The sequence below is a fragment of the Eubalaena glacialis genome, chromosome 5, assembly GCF_028564815.1.
Source record: "Eubalaena glacialis isolate mEubGla1 chromosome 5, mEubGla1.1.hap2.+ XY, whole genome shotgun sequence".
Lineage (NCBI taxonomy): Eukaryota > Metazoa > Chordata > Mammalia > Artiodactyla > Balaenidae > Eubalaena > Eubalaena glacialis.
Genome location: NC_083720.1, coordinates 14,581,512 through 14,600,734, shown reverse-complemented (window position 1 = coordinate 14,600,734; position 19,223 = coordinate 14,581,512). Strand labels below are relative to the sequence as shown.

The window sequence follows — 19,223 nt, the reverse complement described above, 5'->3', positions numbered from 1 at the left end:
GGAGCATGGGCTCTAGGTGCGCGGGCTTCACTAGTTGCAGCATGCGGGCTCAGTAGTTGTGGCTCGCAGGCTCTGGAGCACAGGCTCAGTAGTTGTGGCGCACGGGCTTAGTTGCTCTGGGGCATGTGAGATCTTCCCAGACCAGGGATTGAACCCGTGTCCCCAGCATTGGCAGGCGGATTCTTAACCACTGTGCCACCAGGGAAGTCCATGTCTCACTATTATTTTTTCAAATTGGAATATAGTTACTTTACAAGGTTGTGTTAGTTTCTGCTGTACAGCAAAGTGAATCAGTTATACCTATACATATATCCACTCTTTTTTAGATTTCCTGTCTCACTATTTTAAATTCACAAATATCAGTGCATTGTAGTATTATGTTTAAAATACTGTTTTTGTTAAAGTACAAATTTTGTTTTTTATTAGTCTTCAGATTCTTTCTTTGCTTTTGATTTGACAATAATGATTTTTGTTAACATCTTTAAATACTTTGATATCTTATTTAATCCTCAAACCTATGAAGTGTAAGTACTCTTTTAATAGACGAGGAAACAGGCAGAGGTAGACTGAATCACCCAAGTTCAGAGAGTAACCTTTTGTTTTCGATCCAGGTAGTCTGTCTCCAAAGTTCAAGATCACAACCGCTATACTGTGTCACTTACCAAAGCCAACATTTATTCAGTACCAGTTATGTGTCAGGCACTGTACTAAATATTTTATGTGAATTACATCAATCTTATTAACAGCCATACGAGACAGATAGAAGTAAGCGCTCTAGGATAAGAAAACTGAGGCTTAGGTTAGGTGACTTTGCTGCAATTTCAAAGGTAGTACGTGGGAAACCTGGGATTTGAACACCAATATGTACAATGACATAGTCTATGGTTATTTTTTTAAAAAGCTTTTGTTGAGGTATAATTCACATACCATACAGTTCACCAATTTAAAGTGTACAGTTCAGTGGCTTTTGGTATTACATTATTAATTTTTTAAATTGTGGTAAAATACATATAACGTGAAATTTGCCATTTTGACCATTTTTAAGTGTACAACAATTCAGTGACATTAATTATATTCACAGTTATATAACCATTGCCACTATCTTTTTTAAAGATTTATTTATTATTTATTTTATTTATTTTTGGCTGCATTGGTTCTTAGTTGCGGCACACAGGATCTTCGTTGAGGCATGCAGGATCTTTCGTTGCAGTGCGCGGGCTTCTCTCTCGTTGTGGTGTGCAGGTTTTCTCTTCTCTAGTTGTGGTGCGTGGGCTCTGTAGTTGTGGTGCGTGGGTTCCACAGCGCGTGGGCTCTGTAGTTTGCGGCACGCGGGCTGTAGTTGAGGCACACGAGCTCAATAGTTGTGGCACATGGGATCTTAGTTCCCTGACCAGGGATCAAACCCGCGTCCCCTGCATTCTAAGGCAGATTCTTTACCACTGGACCACCAGGGGAGTCCCACCATTGCCACTATCTTTTCCAAAACCTTTTCATCACCCCAAACAGAAACTGTAACCATTAAGTAATAACTCTCATTCCTCCCTTCCCCCAACCCCCAGTAAACCAATCTATCGATACTTTCTGTCTCTATGAATTTGGTAGGTAACTCATATAAATGTAATCATAGAATATTTGTCCTTTTGTGTCTGGCTTATTTCACTTAGCATAATGTTTTCAAGGTTTATCCACTTTGTAACATATATCAGAACTTTATTTCTTTTTATAGTAGAGTAATATTCCATTTTGTATGTATACATTTTATCCATTCATCTGTTACAGATCAAGTGAGTTGTTTCCACCTTTTGGCTATTGTGAATAATGCTGCAGTGAACATTGGCATACAAATACTGTTTTGAGTTCCTGCTTTCAATTTTTTGGTTATATACCTAGGAGTGAAATTGCTGGGTCATAGTGTAATTCTTTTTTTTTTTTTTTTTTAGAATTTATTTATTTATTTATTTATTATTTATTTTTGGCTGTGTTGAGTCTTTGTTGCTGCGCGCGGGCCTTCTCCAGTTGCGGTGAGTGGGGGCCGCTCCTTGCTGCGGTGCGGGGGCCCCTCACTGCAGTGGCTTCTCCTGCTGCGGAGCATGGGCTCCAGGTGCGCAGGCTTCAGCAGTTGTGGCACACAGACTCAGTAGTTGTGGCTCGGGGGCTCTAGAGCGCAGGCCCAGTAGTCGTGGAGCATGGGCCCAGCTGCTCCGCAGCATGTGGGATCTTCCCAGACCAGGGCTTGAACCCGCGTCCCCTGCATTGGCAGGCAGATGTGCAACCACTATGCCACCAGGGAAGCCCCATATTGTAATTCTTTGTTTAGCTTCTTTAGGAGCCACCAAACTGTTTTTTCCCTAAGCTGCAGTATTTTACATTCCCAACAGCAACATACAAGGGTTTCAAATTCTCCAAATCATCACCAACACTTATGTTCCATTTCTTTGATTATAGTCATCCTAGTAGGTGTGAAGTGGTATTTCATTGCAGTTTTGGTTTGTATTTCCCTAGTGTTTTCATGGCAGCTAATCTGAAACTTTTTGAATAGGGGAAGATGATAATGCAGGATAAATTAGAGAAAGAAAGAAATGATGCGAAGAATGCTGTTGAAGAATATGTATATGATTTTAGGGACAAGCTTGGCACTGTCTATGAAAAATTCATCACCCAAGAAGTAAGTCTAAATTTTGTAGTTTTTTATGAGAACTATTTAAATATTTGCTTGAGAATGCTAATACGAATTATGTAAATAAATGTACCAAATGTGTTATTGTTGTCAATCTTTTTGAGTACATTTAGGAATGGTTCTTAGTTATTTTTCCAAATTGCAGAAGGCTGGTGAGAAAGATGTTTATAAATAAAAAGTCAGAAAAAAATAATTTTTTACACTTGAAAAACATTTTGTCCTTCCTTGATGACTTTTATTTCTAAGGAGAGCATTTTCAATCAGTATCTCTTAAATGTATAACTAGGACTTGAGAAAACTGTCTGCAATATTGGAAGACACAGAAAATTGGCTTTATGAAGAAGGAGAGGACCAAGCTAAACAGATTTATGTGGATAAGCTTCAAGAACTAAAGGTAAACTTTTTAAAGTCCATGTTAGTGTTGAACAGAACATTCAGTTGTCCTAAAAATTATGGTGTAAGGGCACAGTGTATGTGTTTAATAAATAAATATATAAGAAATTACTAAGGCAGGTATGTGTAAGAGGAAGTGTTCTCTGAATTTGAGAGGTGAGTAATGCTACATGATAACTGAAATTAAATAATGTATAATCATATTTGTCTATCATGATACTCAGATATAAAAATTTAGCAGATGACCAGAGTGTTAATATTACTTTCATACAAGCCATATGTTTCTGAGATGTCATTAAGAAGTGATTTGTCAACCTGACCCCTTATCCATTATTGCTCTGCTGCTTTCCCCCTTGACTGCTCCGATTTTGTATTTTCACATTGTAACTAATGTGAAATTAGTGGGACACCAGGCCAGCAAAGAACTTGAGAAATAGTACCCCTGCTCTTCAGTGTCCTTTTACAAAGAAATAAGGAGATGTGTCCACCAGCTGCCCTTTTTCTACTAGGTCAGTGGTCTGACTTTAACAAAAGACCACTATTACTCTTTTCCTTCTGCTTGCTACCCAGCGCTCCCCCACACAGAAAAAAAAATGCTTTAAAAGATTAGAAGTTAAGATTGGAAGGATGACAGGAAATTTTAGTCTTTCCTTCTTAGTGTGAATCGTAGCAGTGCTTGAATGTGCACATGAATTACCATGGGCCCTTATTGAAAAGCAAATTATGGTTCAGTATATCTGACTTGGGCCCATGATTCTGCATTTTTTAATAAGCTTCTGGGAGATTCTGATGCTGCTGGTCCCTGAACCATTCTTTGAGTAGCAAGTGACTACACAGATGCTAAGTGATGACATTAGTAAGGACTTCTAGCCTATGGGAAAAGGAAGCCCTTCAGGGATTGGCGGGGGCGGTGTGTGCAAAAGAAGTTACTTAACTTAAAAGCAAAAGAAGTTAATACCTTGCAAAAATTACCTTCATGCCAATAAATTACTTTCAAAGGGAATAATTAAAAAGCAACTTGAAAACCTAAGCTTATGAACGCAAAACTAGCTTTACTGTATTTTATCTTGGTGGTTTTTACTCCCCATCTCCCTAAAATATATATACTTGGGGCTAGAGGAGCAAACCAGGCAGCTGAGGCTAACAGAAATAACTGAAAAGCCCAGCAGCTCCCAGAATGGATTATTTCGCTTCAAGTATATAAGTAACCATAGAAATGAATGTTATAGATGTTTTCACAGGCTTTACTGTTTTTTTGAGATGGCTTTTAGGAATTAAAAATGCTTTCAAAAACATTGACAATAAAAAGTATAATGTGTAAATAGACTAAATGCAATATGGTATCCTGGAACAGAAAAGATGAAATCCACATAATCTGGAGTTCAGTTAATAGTAATACACCAGTGTTGGTTTCTTAGTTTTGACAAATGTACCACGATGGTATAAGATGTTAACATTAGAGAAAAGGTGCTTGGCTCTTTATTGTTTCCTTTGTAACTTTTCTGAAAACGTAAAATTGCTGTAAAATAAGCTGATTTTTATTTAAATATGTAAAGGATTTGAAAGAAAATATTTGTTTTTCTAATGCATTCCCCTCCTCAAAGTTATAGGAGGCTGTTTTAAAATTTAGAAACTCCCTCCTACCAGGCAGCTGGGGCAAGGGGCTGAATGGGTCTTTTTGTTTTTTGTTTGTTTGTTTGTTTGTTTTGTTTTTGGTCTTTTTGTTTTTAAGCACTATACTTAAAATACACATCTTAATCTAATGAATAAATATAACATAAATAATATTCAGTAGGTATTAAATATCAGGAAATCCCAGTAATCTTGTTGCTTTTAGGGAGTTATATGCATTATAAATATTTGAAACCAAGTTTCAAATACATGAATTCTGCACGCAGCATATAGCCCTTATGGTTTTCTTAATGGTTTTATAGACGTTTAACACGTAACTTTAAAGTAATTAAAGTTTTTCTTTGGATTTGAGAGGAATCAAGAGGTAATCTTAATGAATGAGAGAAGATAGGCATTCCTGTGTAGGATTCAATAAGCAAATAATCATCTCCACGTAGGAAAATAAGAGGGGACATATTTTAATCTGACCACCTTTCTTTCCTATTCATCATTCTGTAAGGGCCCAATAAATGTTGTTTTCTGTTAATAACTTTTTCTTTTCAAAAAACTTACGTTAACAGAAATATGGCCAGCCTATTCAAATGAGGTACGTGGAACATGAAGAGAGACCAAAAGCTTTAAACGACTTGGGAAAAAAGATCCAACTTGTCATGAAAGTTATAGAAGCATACAGAAACAAGGTATTGAATTCATAAAGTAAACTGGTGATGATGGTAATGTGTGTATTACGCAGAGAGGGTGGGGTAAATCTAAAAATTCTCAACTACAAAGCTATAGCAGTTGTTGCTACCAAGTTCCAGAGACATTGTGCACCAAACTTAAAACTTTTTTTCTTTATTGTAAAATTATCAGTAAAGGATACTGATAATTTAAAATACAGTGCAGATATGTGGCTTTAATCTTTTAAAATTCCCTAAAACTATATTATAAATTAATCCAGTGACCAAATTCATTGTTTTCTTCTTAGGGGTTGCATTATAGTGCAAAAGGTTTTTTTGGACCTTTTTTAATTTACAGGCCTCTTTGAAACTGGACTCTGCTAGCATTCATTTTGTCCCTTGGCCTCTTTTTCTTTTGGTTGCACTTTGTCTTCCAGTCTTGCAGTCATCTGTAACTCCCTTATCATTTATTGTTTTATATATGTGCCCAAATCTATCTTACTACCCTTAACCTTTCCACTGTTTTTCAGCCTCAAATGTTTAGTTATATAGATAATATCTCCATTTGGATGTAACAGTAAGATTTGACAAAATTAAGCTGATGATTTTTTCCCTCTAAATCAGAGGTTAGCAGACTTTTTCTTTAAATGAACAAATAATAAATATTTTAGGCTCTGTAGGCCTGCCATCTCTATACAACTACGCAACTTTGCCATTGTAGTGCAAGAGCAAACACACCATGTATAAACAAATGGGCATGGCTGTGTTCCAAAATAACTTTATTTAAAAATTCAGCAGGTTGGATTTGGCCTGCAGGACAAGTTTGCTGACTCCTGTTTTAAACAAATATTCACTATAATTCCCCCAGGTTTTACCCCTGATGTTAAAATTGCATCAGTGGGCTGGAGAGGCCAGCACCAGAAAGATTTAGGCAGGGTATTATCATAGCTTACATTTATCAAGCACTTACTAAATTTTAGGCACTTTGCATGAATTATTTCACTGTATTCTCACAAGAATGTATTATGTAAGAGAATTGCAGTGCTTAAGCAAACTTGTCAAGGATTACACAGGTAGTTTAAGAGATGCAGTCAGGATAAAACCTAAGCAATCTGAAACATACAAACCCTTAACAACTATACTGCTTTTCACTACACAATGTGCAGGGTGAGTACTTATTTTAGAAATAAAAGATTTGTAAATTCTGTAAAATAAAGAGTGCAATCCAGCCAACCTAAAAGAATCATCCAGGTACTGATTGTGAATGTGCCTGCCAATGTCAATGTCCATATAAGTACAAATAGAATGTAAGGATAATGGAAAAGTAAGAAGGAACAAGCAGACAAATAAAAACACCAAGAATATTTCACATCTGGTATTGGAAGATCTGTATACAACTACTATAACCTAGTGTTCGCCAGGCTGTAGCAGTGTTCTTGAGGATGCAGGTTTAAAATATTATTCAAAGCAAGGCAAGATTTCCCTTATGCTCAAGAATTTTGAGTTACTACGTTCCAGGCTCTCTTCAAGGTGCTGGAACTACAGCATCAAACAAAACACTGAACTTGTTTCTAATATGCTTCAGTGGGAAGAGATAGACAATAAATGAGTTACTATGAAGTAGTCAGATGGTGGTGATAAGGGCTATGGGAGAAGTAAGGGACTGCCATAGGTGGAGGAGATTTGTCAGAAAGGCAGACTAATAAGATGACAGCATGTGAGGGGAGAATTAAAGGAGCTGAGGGTTCAAGATGTATGATAACTATAAAGAGAATGTCCTTAACAAAGGGGGAATAGCAGTTGCAAAGGGGAGAATGTGTTGGAGTAACAGTAAGGAAGCCACTGTGGCTCAGAACAGTGCGGGGTGGGATTATCAGTTGCCAGATCATGAAGGGCCTAATGGGCCATTATAAAAGTTTGGCTTTTACACTAAGATAGGAATCCACTGGAGGCTTTTGAGCATAGAATTTTAAATTTTGACTTATCTTTTAAAGGCTATGGAAGCAGAGAGACTAGTTAAAACATTAGAATAACACAAGCAAGAAGTGACGGAGCCCTGAACCCGGAGAGTGTAGGGGGAAGAAGTGGTTGGATTTCTGCTGCATATATTTTAAAGGCAGAGCTAATAAGATTCACTGATAGATTTTATGTAAATATAACAGAAAGAGGAGTCAAATGACTCCAAGGATTTTTGGCCTGCAAGGGTGAAGTTGCCATTTACTGAGATGGGGAGAATTTGGAAGAGTAGGTGGGGAGGTAATCATGAGTTTGAAACATAGGTAAGTCGTTTCAAACATTACAAATAAGAATTCAAGTTGGAAGTTGGATATAGAGTAGGGAGTTCAGGGAAGAGGTTCAGGCTAGAGATTATTTTAAAAGCATGCAGACAGAGGGATGAATGGGGAGGAGATCCTCTTTCTATATGTTGCATTGTCATTTCTTTCTGGTTTTGAGACTGCCAGTCTAAATCACGACATCTTAGATCGTTGCCTACATGTGACAGCTGCAGTTGTCTCTTTCAGACAAAATTTTATTATGTATTGGGTTGGCCGAAAGGTTCATTCAGTTTTTTCTGTAAGATGGCTCTAGTAGCGCTTAGTTGTCTTAAACTTCATTCGAAACAATTTTATTAGATTGTATTTTGACAGCTGTCATATCAGCGTGCATTTTAAAAACAACATCAAAATTGGTGAATTTTTGTGTAGCCATTTTAATATTGAAGATGGAAGAAAAAAAGCAACATTTTCGGCATATTATGCTTTATTATTTCAAGCAAAGTAAAAATGCAACTGAAACGCAAAAGAAAAAGATTTGTGCAGTGTATGGAGAAGGTGCTGTGACTGAACAGACACGTCAAAAGTGGTTTGTGAAGTTTCATGATGGACATTTCTCGCTGGATGATGCTCCACAGTCGGGCAGACCAGTTGAAGTTGATAGTGATCAAATCGAGACATTAATTGAGAACAATCAACGTTATACCACGCAGGAGATAGCCGACATACTCAAAATATACAAATCAAGTGTTGAAAATCATTGGCACCAGCTTGGTTATGTTAATCACTTTGATGTTTGGGTTCCACATAGGTTAAGCGAGAAAAACCTTCTTGACCATATTTCCGCATGTGATTCTCTACTTAAATGTAATGAAAACGTTTCGTTTTTAAAACAAATTGTGACGGGCAAAGAAAAGTGGATACTGTACAATAATGTGGAACAGAAGAGATCGTGGGGCAAGCGAAATGAACCACCACCAACACCACCAAAGGCCGGGCTTCATCCAAAGAAAGTGATGTTGCATATATGGTGGGATTGGAAGGGAGTCCTCTATTATGAGCTCCTTCTGGAAAACCAAACGATTAATTCCAACAAGTACTGCTCCCAATTAGACCAACTGAAAGCAGCACTCGATGGAAAGCGTCCTGAATTAGTCTACAGAAAACACATAATCTTCCATCAGGATAACCACGTGTTTCTTTGATGACCAGGCAAAAACTGTTACAGCTTGGCTGGGAGGTTCTGATTCATCTGCCATATTCACCAGACATTGCACCTTTGGATTTCTACTTATTTTGGTCTTTACAAAATTCTCTTAATGGAAAAAATTTCAATTCCCTGGAAGACTGTAAAAGGCACCTGGAACAGTTCTTTGCTCAAAAAGACAAAAAGTTTTGGGAAAATGGAATTATGATGTTGCCTGAAAAATGGCAGAAGGTAGTGGAACAAAAGGGTGAATGCGTTGTTCAGTGAAGTTCTTGGTGAAAATGGAAAATGTGTCTTTTATTTTTACTTAAAAACCAAAGGCACTTTTTGGCCAACCCAGTAATTCTTGTCAACAACTTAAACATATTCTGTTGTACAAGTCAGAATTTTCTGTCTAGCTTGCTCTGTGCCTGCTTAACTTATTTTCTTTACTCCCTGACAAATTTAAGTCCATGCAGCTTCTTTCTTGGCTAAGTACTACTTTTTCCTCTAATACTCTTCACCATTCTTTTCCAAACCTGACTTCTTCAGAAGGCCTTTCCTTTTAAAACCCCATACTGATTTTTCTTTCTCCCAGTTTCTTCAGTTCTGTGTAGTTTGTAAATGGCTTCTTCACATGGGTATGTGTGAGGTATACACTCAATAAGAGTCTAACTCTTTTAAGCAGAAATTATCAATAAATTGGTGCTTATTGAAAAACCTGTTACATTAAGTAAAGTGTTTTTTTTCCTAATAGGATGAAAGATACGATCATTTGGATCCTGCTGAAATGGAAAAAGTTGAAAAATATATCAGTGAAGCCATGAGTTGGCTGAACAGTAAGATGAATGCACAGAACAAACTAAGTCTCACTCAAGATCCTGTGGTGAAAGTTTCAGAAATAGTCGCAAAGTCAAAGGTTAGAAACTATAAACTTTTCTTTTTCATGGGTTCAGTCACTAAACTTTTTTAATGGGAGCCATACTTTGAGAAATAATCAACTTGGCAGAAGAATATAGAAAAACAGCAATTTGAGGCTAATCTTTAATTTTGGGAAAAAAACATTCTAGGTGGGACATCTCTGTTCCTTGATTTAATTAGTCATATACACAAAGCTGTTTTGTAGATTTTAAGTGTAATACAGAATGAAGTAAAGCAATGCGAGAACTCCAAATATGTCCGATTTTTCTAGGCTGTATAATACTTCTGAGCCTCCATTGTAAAACGGCAATATATATTTGTCTTTGACGTAGTTTGAAATGTGTAAAATTCCATGGTAAAATCTTACTTATGAGATAAACTTTCCAGTTTAAAAAACATTACTGCTGAAAATGTTAAAGGTTATAGAAAACAGTATGAAAAACACGGGGACAAACTTGATAATGAAGATCAGCATCTAAGTAGAAAAATGAGTAAAGACATTGATAAAACAACTGACAAAGAAATACATATCCAATAAACATTTGAAAAGGTGTTCATCTTCATTACTAATCTAAGAAATGCAAATCTCTTCTCTCTGATTTGGGTGTGTGTTTACATTCACAATCTTTGCCATAATTGCCAAGGGTGTGAAGAAATGGATGCTCTTCCTGAGCAACTTGGTTAAATTTGTTACCATTTTTCTGGGACATCATTTCAGAATATGTATAGAAATTTAAAATGAGTTTACCCTTTAATGCAGAAATCACAATTCTAGGAATTCATCTTAATTTGACTGTTACGTAAGTATATGCAGATAAATACCCTTGCTTATGACAGCAAAAACCTGGCAACAACCTAAATACCTATCAGTAAGAAATTAGATACATAAATTGATGCATATTTCAACATTACAACACATTTTGACAATTAAATATAGTATTTAAGATATCAGAGATAAATCTATTTAGATATATAGATTTATACAACATATTGTTCAGTGAAAAAGGAAAGATAACTTTATTTAGATTCTGTAATCTCACTGTATCAATTAGCATGTTCATAGATTTGTATGTTTGGAGATGTGTGTGTGCATGAACATACATCTAGGATGTTCACCAAAAGGTTAGTTATGTTAATCTATAGGAGATGGAATTTCAGGTGATTCTTTTTAATCTAGTTCGTATGTCTGTAGGAATTTGATTCATTTTTAAAACAAAAACAGGTTTTAGGGTGTTTTTTATTGGAGTATATTTGATTTACAAGATTAGTTTCAAGTGTACACACAGTGATTGTTTTTATAGATTATACTTCAAAGTTATTATAAAATATTGGCTGTATTCCCTATGTTGTACAATATATCCTTGTAGCTTATTTATTTTATACATATTAGTTTGTACCTCTTAATCCTCTACCCCTATCTTTCCCCTCCCCAGTTCCCTCTCCCCACTGGTAACCTCTAGTTTGTTTATATCTGTGAATCTATTTCTTTTTTGTTATATTCACTCATTTGCTTTATTTTAAAAATTCCACATGTAAGTAATAACATACAGTATTTGTCCTTCTCTGTAAGCATAATACCCTCCATGTTGTTGCAAGTGGCAAATTGTCATTCTTTTTTTATGGCTGAGTAGTAATATTCCATTGTATACACGTGCCACATCTTCTTTGTCCAGTCATCTGTTGATGGACACTTAGGTTGCTTCCGTATCTTGGCTATTGTAAATAATGCTGCTAGGAACATTGGGGTGCATGTATCTTTTCAAATTAGTATTTTCATTTTTTCTGGATATTTACCAAGAAGTAGAATTGCTGGATCATATGGTAATTCTATATTTAGCTTTTTGAGGAACCTCCATACTGTTTTCTATAATGGCTGTACCAATTTACATTTCCACCAAAAGTGTACCTAGGGTTCCCTTTTCTCCATATCCTTGCCAAAATTTCTTATTTGTGTTCTTTTTGATGATAGCCATTCTGACAGGTGTGAGATATGTCATTGTGATTTTGATTTGCATTTTTCTGATGATTAGTGATGTTGAGCAACTTTTCCTGTACCAAAACGGGTATTTTTTTAAATCATAAAACAATAAGAGTATTCTCCTTTTGAGAAAGTTTGGCAAAGAATCTATAGTAATTTACTCCTAATCAGATGAGATGCAGAGTATGATAAAGAACAGTGTGCACTAAAACACTCCCCAAGGATGTTACTTCCTATGTTTCCATCCCTATCCCAGTATCTGTGACACTGGTCTTGAAAGAACTTTAAGTGTTTCAGTAGCTTTATCTGAAATGGTCTTTTATTTCTGTGTAGAAAAAGCAAGGATATGGAAATTTTATCTCTTTTAAATTATTAAGTTGAATTTACTTTCATGGCTTATTTTTCCTTCAACAGAAAAGGCTACTGAGCTGTTTTCAGAAAGTAAATAAAGTTAGTGTGTATATTTATATAATTCCATTTATTAAAACTGTTTTTATGTAAATGTTGAGAAACTTTAATTTATGCAATAGGTATTACGTTATGTAATTTTCATAACAGAGCTCTCGGCATAGTTTAAAGGAATGAATTAGAATTTATTCCTGGGAATTCCCTGGCGGTCCAGTGGTGAGGACTCCGCGCTCTATCTGCCAAGAGCCCAAGTTCAATCCCTGGTCGGGGAGCTAAGATGTCGCATGCTGCACAGTGCAGCCAAAAAAATAAATAAAATAAAAACTATTCCTGCCAAAATAAACTGTATTCAAATTATGAGGAAAAAATTTTAGGAACAGTAAATACAGAATGTATTATTAAAGACTGAATAGTTTCTTATCACCCCTGACAAACACTAGCCGAGAAGTTAAATCCTTCATTAAGGTAGTTTAAGAATTAGTTGGTTAGCTGAGCCAACAGCTATTCAGGAATGTGGAATTATGTGGAAATTTAGAAAGTTAATGTGGACTTTAGAATGTTAATGGTAACTTGTTACATAATATTTTTAATATAATCAATTTTCTTCATGTCTTTAGGAACTGGATCATTTCTGTAACCCCATCATTTATAAGCCCAAACCGAAAGTAGAGGTTGCTGAAGACAAGGCAAAAGCTAATAGTGAACACAACGGACCAGTGGATGGACAGAGTGGGACTGAAACTAAACCAGATACAACAAAAGGCAGCACACAGCATACTAAATCTTCTGGAGAGATGGAAGTGGACTAGTCTTAATTTTACCTTCACGTAATTCAAACAGTACAAGTAACCACAGGGTCCATTCTTCTTCTTTTACATCTGGTACACACAACAGATGTTTAGTTGTTCTTAACCACTTTTTGTCATTTGTTTTTTGGAGTAGTTTTGAAAAGTGTTTTATATTGAGTGCACCTCTGTTCATTTCCATTGCTGCTTAATGTGAAGCTTTAGCTGAATATACATTAACAAGTCAGTTTAACCTTTCCTAATATATTTTATGTCAAACATGCAAGATTGATAAGTAGTTGGCAACCTTATTTAAAGCTTCTCCTTGGATAAACCTCAGCTCCTTTATTCAGAAAAGGATACTGTATTGCGCTACTGTTGCAGAAGCATAGATTTAATTGCATCATTATTTTGAAAAACAAATATTGAAATTGATGTGGTTTAAAGCCACCAAGTCACTGACCTTTTTCTAGTTATGGTATTGTTATAATTTAAATATTAAAACAAATAAGAGGTTCCTTGACAAATTAGTCCATCTCGTTGGTGTGTCATAAGAACTTCAAAACTTTGTTTTCATCATATAAATGAACTAAATCACACATTGAAAGGGAAAACGCACAGTTTTATGTTAAGGTTACACCAGCAGTTAGCTTCTTTTCATTAGTCATGTGGATTGATGTTTCTCAGAGTAATTCAGTGTCTTTAGCACTTGAAACTTCTGATCTACTTGTCCTGAATACCAGCTGCTGCTAAAGTAATGCTGGCCCAAAAATGATGAAGCATTTTTGATGAAAATACCTTCATGTTAAGGGGGAAATGCTGTTGACCTACTCAGACATGCATCTGTGATGTTGATAACCTTGTTTTAGTTTTAACAGTTGTTTTGGTCTTCTTAATTGATTTTGTTAATATGTTAACAGAGGGCAGGGAGAAACAGCACAATGTGTATATATATATATATATATAATTGCATTATATACATTTATCACTGATTTACTTAATGTTAACATATAAACACTAAATAAGCAGTAATACTTGAAAAGAAGCACTTATACCATAGGTCTTAGGAAATACTGCTTGTAATAAACTTAACTGTGTTACATATCAACAGGCAAAATATAGAATGTTACATAGTGTAATATGATATGATGTGATTAAATTATAGTTCCTGCTGTTACGTTACCTGTTCAGACCTTGGCTCCAGTTTTGGTGCTTCATATATAAATTATATGGGTTGAGGGGCTGTGAAATTAAGATATTTTAAAGACTTAATCTGTGCTTCATCACCAGACTTGTTCACACTGTTCAGTTCTGTGCAGAAGCTTGATATGGGAGCAGAAAGAAATGACTTTTCAACCTACAAGAAAAAGAAGCATAGACACTTGTGTTCTTAATGCCAATCAATCAACTAGATTGACATAGGCTAAAATTTTGAAAGGCTCAGTTTTCCCCAAAGCTACATCATCTTTATATTAAGAATTAAAAAAAAATTAATATGGACTTTTCATAAGAAGTAATAAAAATTGAAAGTTTAATATCTTTAGGGATAGTTGTTACTTCTCACAACTAGTTCTCTAAGAGAGAGAGATTCTGTTTCTACAATGTCGTCCGCACTGAAAGGAAAGTATGGAGCAGTGCATTTTGCAGGGATTTTTATTCATCCTTTTTGAGGGAGATGTCCCTTTTTTGCATTAAAAAATCATATAGACCCAATATATTTTTTAATGTTTTCAAACTAATGAAGTAATTATATCCATTAGTAATGATGAAATACATTTTTTTAAAAGCATGTATTGTTACTTTTCGTTTGTATGTTGAATATATAGGTTCACTTCAGTAAGGGCATAAAAGTTATGAAAGGGAATATATAACAGTACACATAGGGAGTTCACAGCTTTTTGTTATGGAGAAAATCTCCACCCACTTTGTTAGGAGCTGTACCTCCAAAACTAATTGGGAATATGTGGGAACAAACCTTTCTGCATCTGAATTGTGTAGTACATCCTGACATTTTTCAGTTCCGTAAGTCAGTTTATATAGTTCTGTGTTTTAGTCAGAATTATAACATTCCAATTCCTGCAGTTATGTAACACTTCATTTAATAAGTTAAATATATCCAAAGATAGTATGTATACTTTTCCTACCCATTTATTCAACTTAAATGATTTTCAAAAGCCCTTAACCTTATAATTATTTATTGAATACAGTAATAAAAGAGAAAATGTTCTCCTTAATATAGTTTTGGGTAGAAGGCATGGGTTCAGTTTAATTTTAATCTGTATGAAATATGCAGTGCTTAGATGAAAAATTAAAGATCTTTTTTCAAAATAAGCCACTATTTTAGAAGTTATTTTAAAAAATACATTGCAAAATAGGATGTTTTCCTGTAGTAAGCAAATAAGAACTAAGTATGTAGGAAATGATTAATAGGATTAATAGGAAATGATTAATGTATTAATCTAATACACTACGACTCTATGGAAAAGTATAAATTATTTGGTTTTAGAAATCAACTCCTGATAGCCAATCACATGGTGATTTTAAAAACAAAGTTCGCTAAATAATGTAACAAAAGAAAGTCTGTGATGTTTTAGTTCCTTAGCAATATACAGAATACAAGTTTTAAAACAACTATTGATACAAACAGCACACCAAAGAAGTAGGCTATTGGAATAACAGATAATCTCAATTTTAAAAAGGTAAAAATTAGACTTTAATTAAGAAGAAATAAAGATTTCTTAGACTTTGGGGGGTCAATTTTTAGTATACTTATGATTATATTTCCTAGCTAGAAGTCTTTAAAGTGAATTTGGGGGATCAGTTATCAATATAATAAAGTGATATGTTAAAACAGTTTATCCAAATTAGCACAGCTTCAACTGTTTTGAAAGATTATATTTAAAAATAGACATTTGAATACAGTTATCAGTTGACCCAGAACAGATTTAACCATCCCTCCGTTTTCATAAATTTGAATTGTAATACTAAGCCTACAAACATTCCCAATAGGATTTTCTGTTTTGTTTTTAATAGTTGGTATTTGGTAGTCCACAACAATTAAAGTCTTGGCATTAATTTTACATATCATAGATTTAGAAGTGATTGATAGAAAAATATAACTTCACCTTTCTCAACTTTTAGAATCTGACAACAAAAAAACTTCAGTTCTAAAGTAGATGTTATTTTGTGGTTAGACTTCAGAACTTTTAAGTGGAATTTGGTTTTGTGATAGTGGATTCTGTAAAACTTAATGAGAGGCATATCTAATTGTATTGATACATCAGTATTTAAAATCTGATGGCATTGATTAAAGTCAGCCACTGATGACTTTTCAAATGACAAAGGTGTAGGGATGCTTATAAAGTTTGATTCTAATGTTTTATTATCCTCTTAACTAAAATATGTTTTATAACTATCAGTCATTTACCAAACTAATCTTCTTAGTCAATTTCAGAAGAGACAGACTTTTTGATCAAAAAAGAGAAAACAGTTTTAAAATTACCTTTTTTTTTTTTTGGTCAAGGTTAAGCCAAAGTATAATTTTAAAACAACTTCCAGGAAGCACATAATCTTTTCTCTTGATAAAAAGTAATAAGATTTAATGCAGATCAAGACCAGGTCTTTAACCAAAACAAACAAAAGCTTTAGTTATTTTACTTTCACATCTCTAACACACAATAAACTAAAATTAATATTCTTCCATATACTCATGTTTCCTAACCAAACAGCTCTGGGTTTATAATATAGTCAGATGTCTTAAGTTTTTTTTCCCTTGTTAAATTCAAGGGTAATTGTTTCATACAATAACAGGGTACCTGGAATTTTTAGAATATTAGCAAACTGCTTAGAAGAAAAACCCCTGAATGTCTATGGCAGTGGTCAGTACCTATAGGGGGTAATGGCTCTTTCACCTTCCAGATCTCTAGGGGTACCTCTAGCATATTGTTGGAGTAAGCATTAAAAGAAAAGGCATGTCTGTTAAGATACATTGTTAAATGACTTGGAGCTTTCAAGTCAAAGAAAACTAATAATTGAATCATGAACATTTGACTCAGTCTGTCAGGCAGGTCAAAATCCATATCAACAACAACAAAAATAAATGGTAATGATCTTTGCTTTGGAATCTCTAAATTTACTGTCATGTCCTAGGTCACATGATGAGTATTAGGGAAGTGTATTGATTACCCATCCTATAAAGAGATTAGTGAACTTCAACATGTTTTAGACAGTTTAATTGCATTATAGTATATACACTATAAGTGGAAATTATCTTAGTCTTTCCTGTTATCTTGTTTTATCTTTCAGTTCTGGACTCTTAAGTAATCATTATATTTCTCTCAATTATATTTTGTTTTATTTTGGATTATTCTTTAAGTCTTTTATTTCATGGATTTAAAAAAATACTTCTTTTACGATCACTTTGATAGCTAATTTTATTACCTGTCTTCTTTTTACTTTAAAACCAAATCTCACTGTTAAGAATTTTTTGACTCTTAAATTTATACTTGAAAAGCCATGTTATAAGTTTCCATACGTAATTTCTCTAAAATTTAATACTGGCTTAATAGATTTTTCATATTCTGGCCTTTGAATACTTTTAAGTAGTTCTAGACCAAAAGAGGTCAATTTTGTGAGTACTGTGTATTAAGTAACCAACATCCCTCATTTTTAATCCAGATATCAATGTAACAAAAAGGGTCAGAAATTCAAAATAGTTGTTAAAGATCAGACAACTTCAATTCTTCGCTGCTTTCTGATTACATACATGTGTTGTGCATCCTCCTTGTTTTTTTCCAGAATTTCTTAAGTTTTTTGCTTCCAAGACCTTGAGTTAACATGCTCTTGAAATCATATGGACCCACCCAGAATGTAGATGTAAAAATGTAATTGGAAATGGAGAGCTAAGCAAAGGAAACTTTAAAGTGTTGTGGTTTCTTCCCCTGAAATAATACTTTTATGGCTTAGTGTCTTGGAAGGAGACTCACATTAAAAGTAAAACATGTTATATTTGGCAGGATGAAGCCATTGTTCTTTAATATAGAAGCAAATTTTTAATGAAGTTACTGAATTGTTTAGTACTAATATGGCATCCAAGTCATTTTTCCTTTCCCCAACCATTATTAAAATAATTTATACACATAGTGACTCCGACTCCAGTCATTAGTATAAAATACCTTCTGGCAGTTTAGTACCTACTAGCTAATTTTTTTTTTTTTTTTTTTAAAGAAAACTACTGCATTTGATTTCTCAATTTCCCAGTTTGTTTTCAGCACAAAGAGTGACCGGTACAATGCAGAAAATCATAATCTAAGTGTGATGTGTCTATAAACTGCATATAACAGACCCTTAGTTTCAATAAGCAGACATGAGAATGGTTTGTGATGTTAAGTTGGTAATGTTATTATATACGACGCTAATATATATGTGGCATACAATTTTGGTTCACAAACATTTATAAAATGTTAACATTTGACAGAATCAAAGTATATAAAACATTTTCTATGTATGTAAAATGGCATCTTCATACTAGTGAACAAAATAGCAATTGATAAATGCATTTCATTTTTGGATGGCAAGTGCACATTGTCAAGAAGTTATGTAATTATAAATATATTTATCTACTTACTCTTTGAACCATGAGTTTTACACACCTGAGGCTTAATGTTCACCTAGTGAACTTCACTGACTTGGTGGTTTGTGGACAGGTCATCAGAGTCATTTACATAAACTTGCTTGGCAGCGAGGGTTCTGAGTAAATTGGCAAACTTTTTAAACCATCAAATGATATCGATTCTGAAAACTACAGTAGTCTGCTAATACTGTGTTGTCAGCGAATAACTTTATATTAGAAGAGAAAACCTAGCAATAAATGAACTAGACTTCAGAAATTTTCAGTACACAAAGAGGAGCTCCCTGCCCAAGTTTCTCCTAACCTCTTTTTGAGAATTGCTATTCCAGTTGAAAATGTGTCAAATAGCATGTTGGGATAAGAAAACAACTGAGGTCCCCTGGTCTAGATTACAGCATTTGGTGCTTAATCTTCTAGTGCTTGAACAATTTGTGAGAATAAGAAGGATAATAAATCCTCAACTCAGAAAAATATTTATACCCCCATTTAACTTTCCAATGAAACGGAAATAAATACTTTCAAAGTCTAGAAGGCTGACCAGTTGGCAGTTCATTCCTGTTCATCTTATCCTGATGTGGGGGAGAACTGGAGAGGATTTTGCTCTGTTTTTTTTTTAACCCGTAATCCCTAGTGATTAAACAGCAAAGAGTTGATAACCTTCCCAAAGTGAAGAAGGAATGTC

At 34.4% G+C, this 19,223-nt stretch overlaps 1 protein-coding gene across 1 annotated transcript in view; it reads left to right on the top strand.

Moving 5' to 3' along the window:
* The window catches only part of HSPA4L (heat shock protein family A (Hsp70) member 4 like), a 48,612-nt gene extending 35,017 nt beyond the window's left edge, over positions 1 to 13,595 (top strand). Inside the window, exons 15-19 of the mRNA XM_061191098.1 lie at positions 2,540 to 2,665; positions 2,964 to 3,071; positions 5,263 to 5,382; positions 9,578 to 9,739; positions 12,745 to 13,595. Coding sequence (XP_061047081.1) covers positions 2,540 to 2,665; positions 2,964 to 3,071; positions 5,263 to 5,382; positions 9,578 to 9,739; positions 12,745 to 12,936 — 708 coding nt within the window. The 3' untranslated portion in view covers positions 12,937 to 13,595. The remainder of the gene's footprint in view (positions 1 to 2,539; positions 2,666 to 2,963; positions 3,072 to 5,262; positions 5,383 to 9,577; positions 9,740 to 12,744) is intronic.
* The last annotated feature ends 5,628 nt before the right edge of the window (positions 13,596 to 19,223 follow it).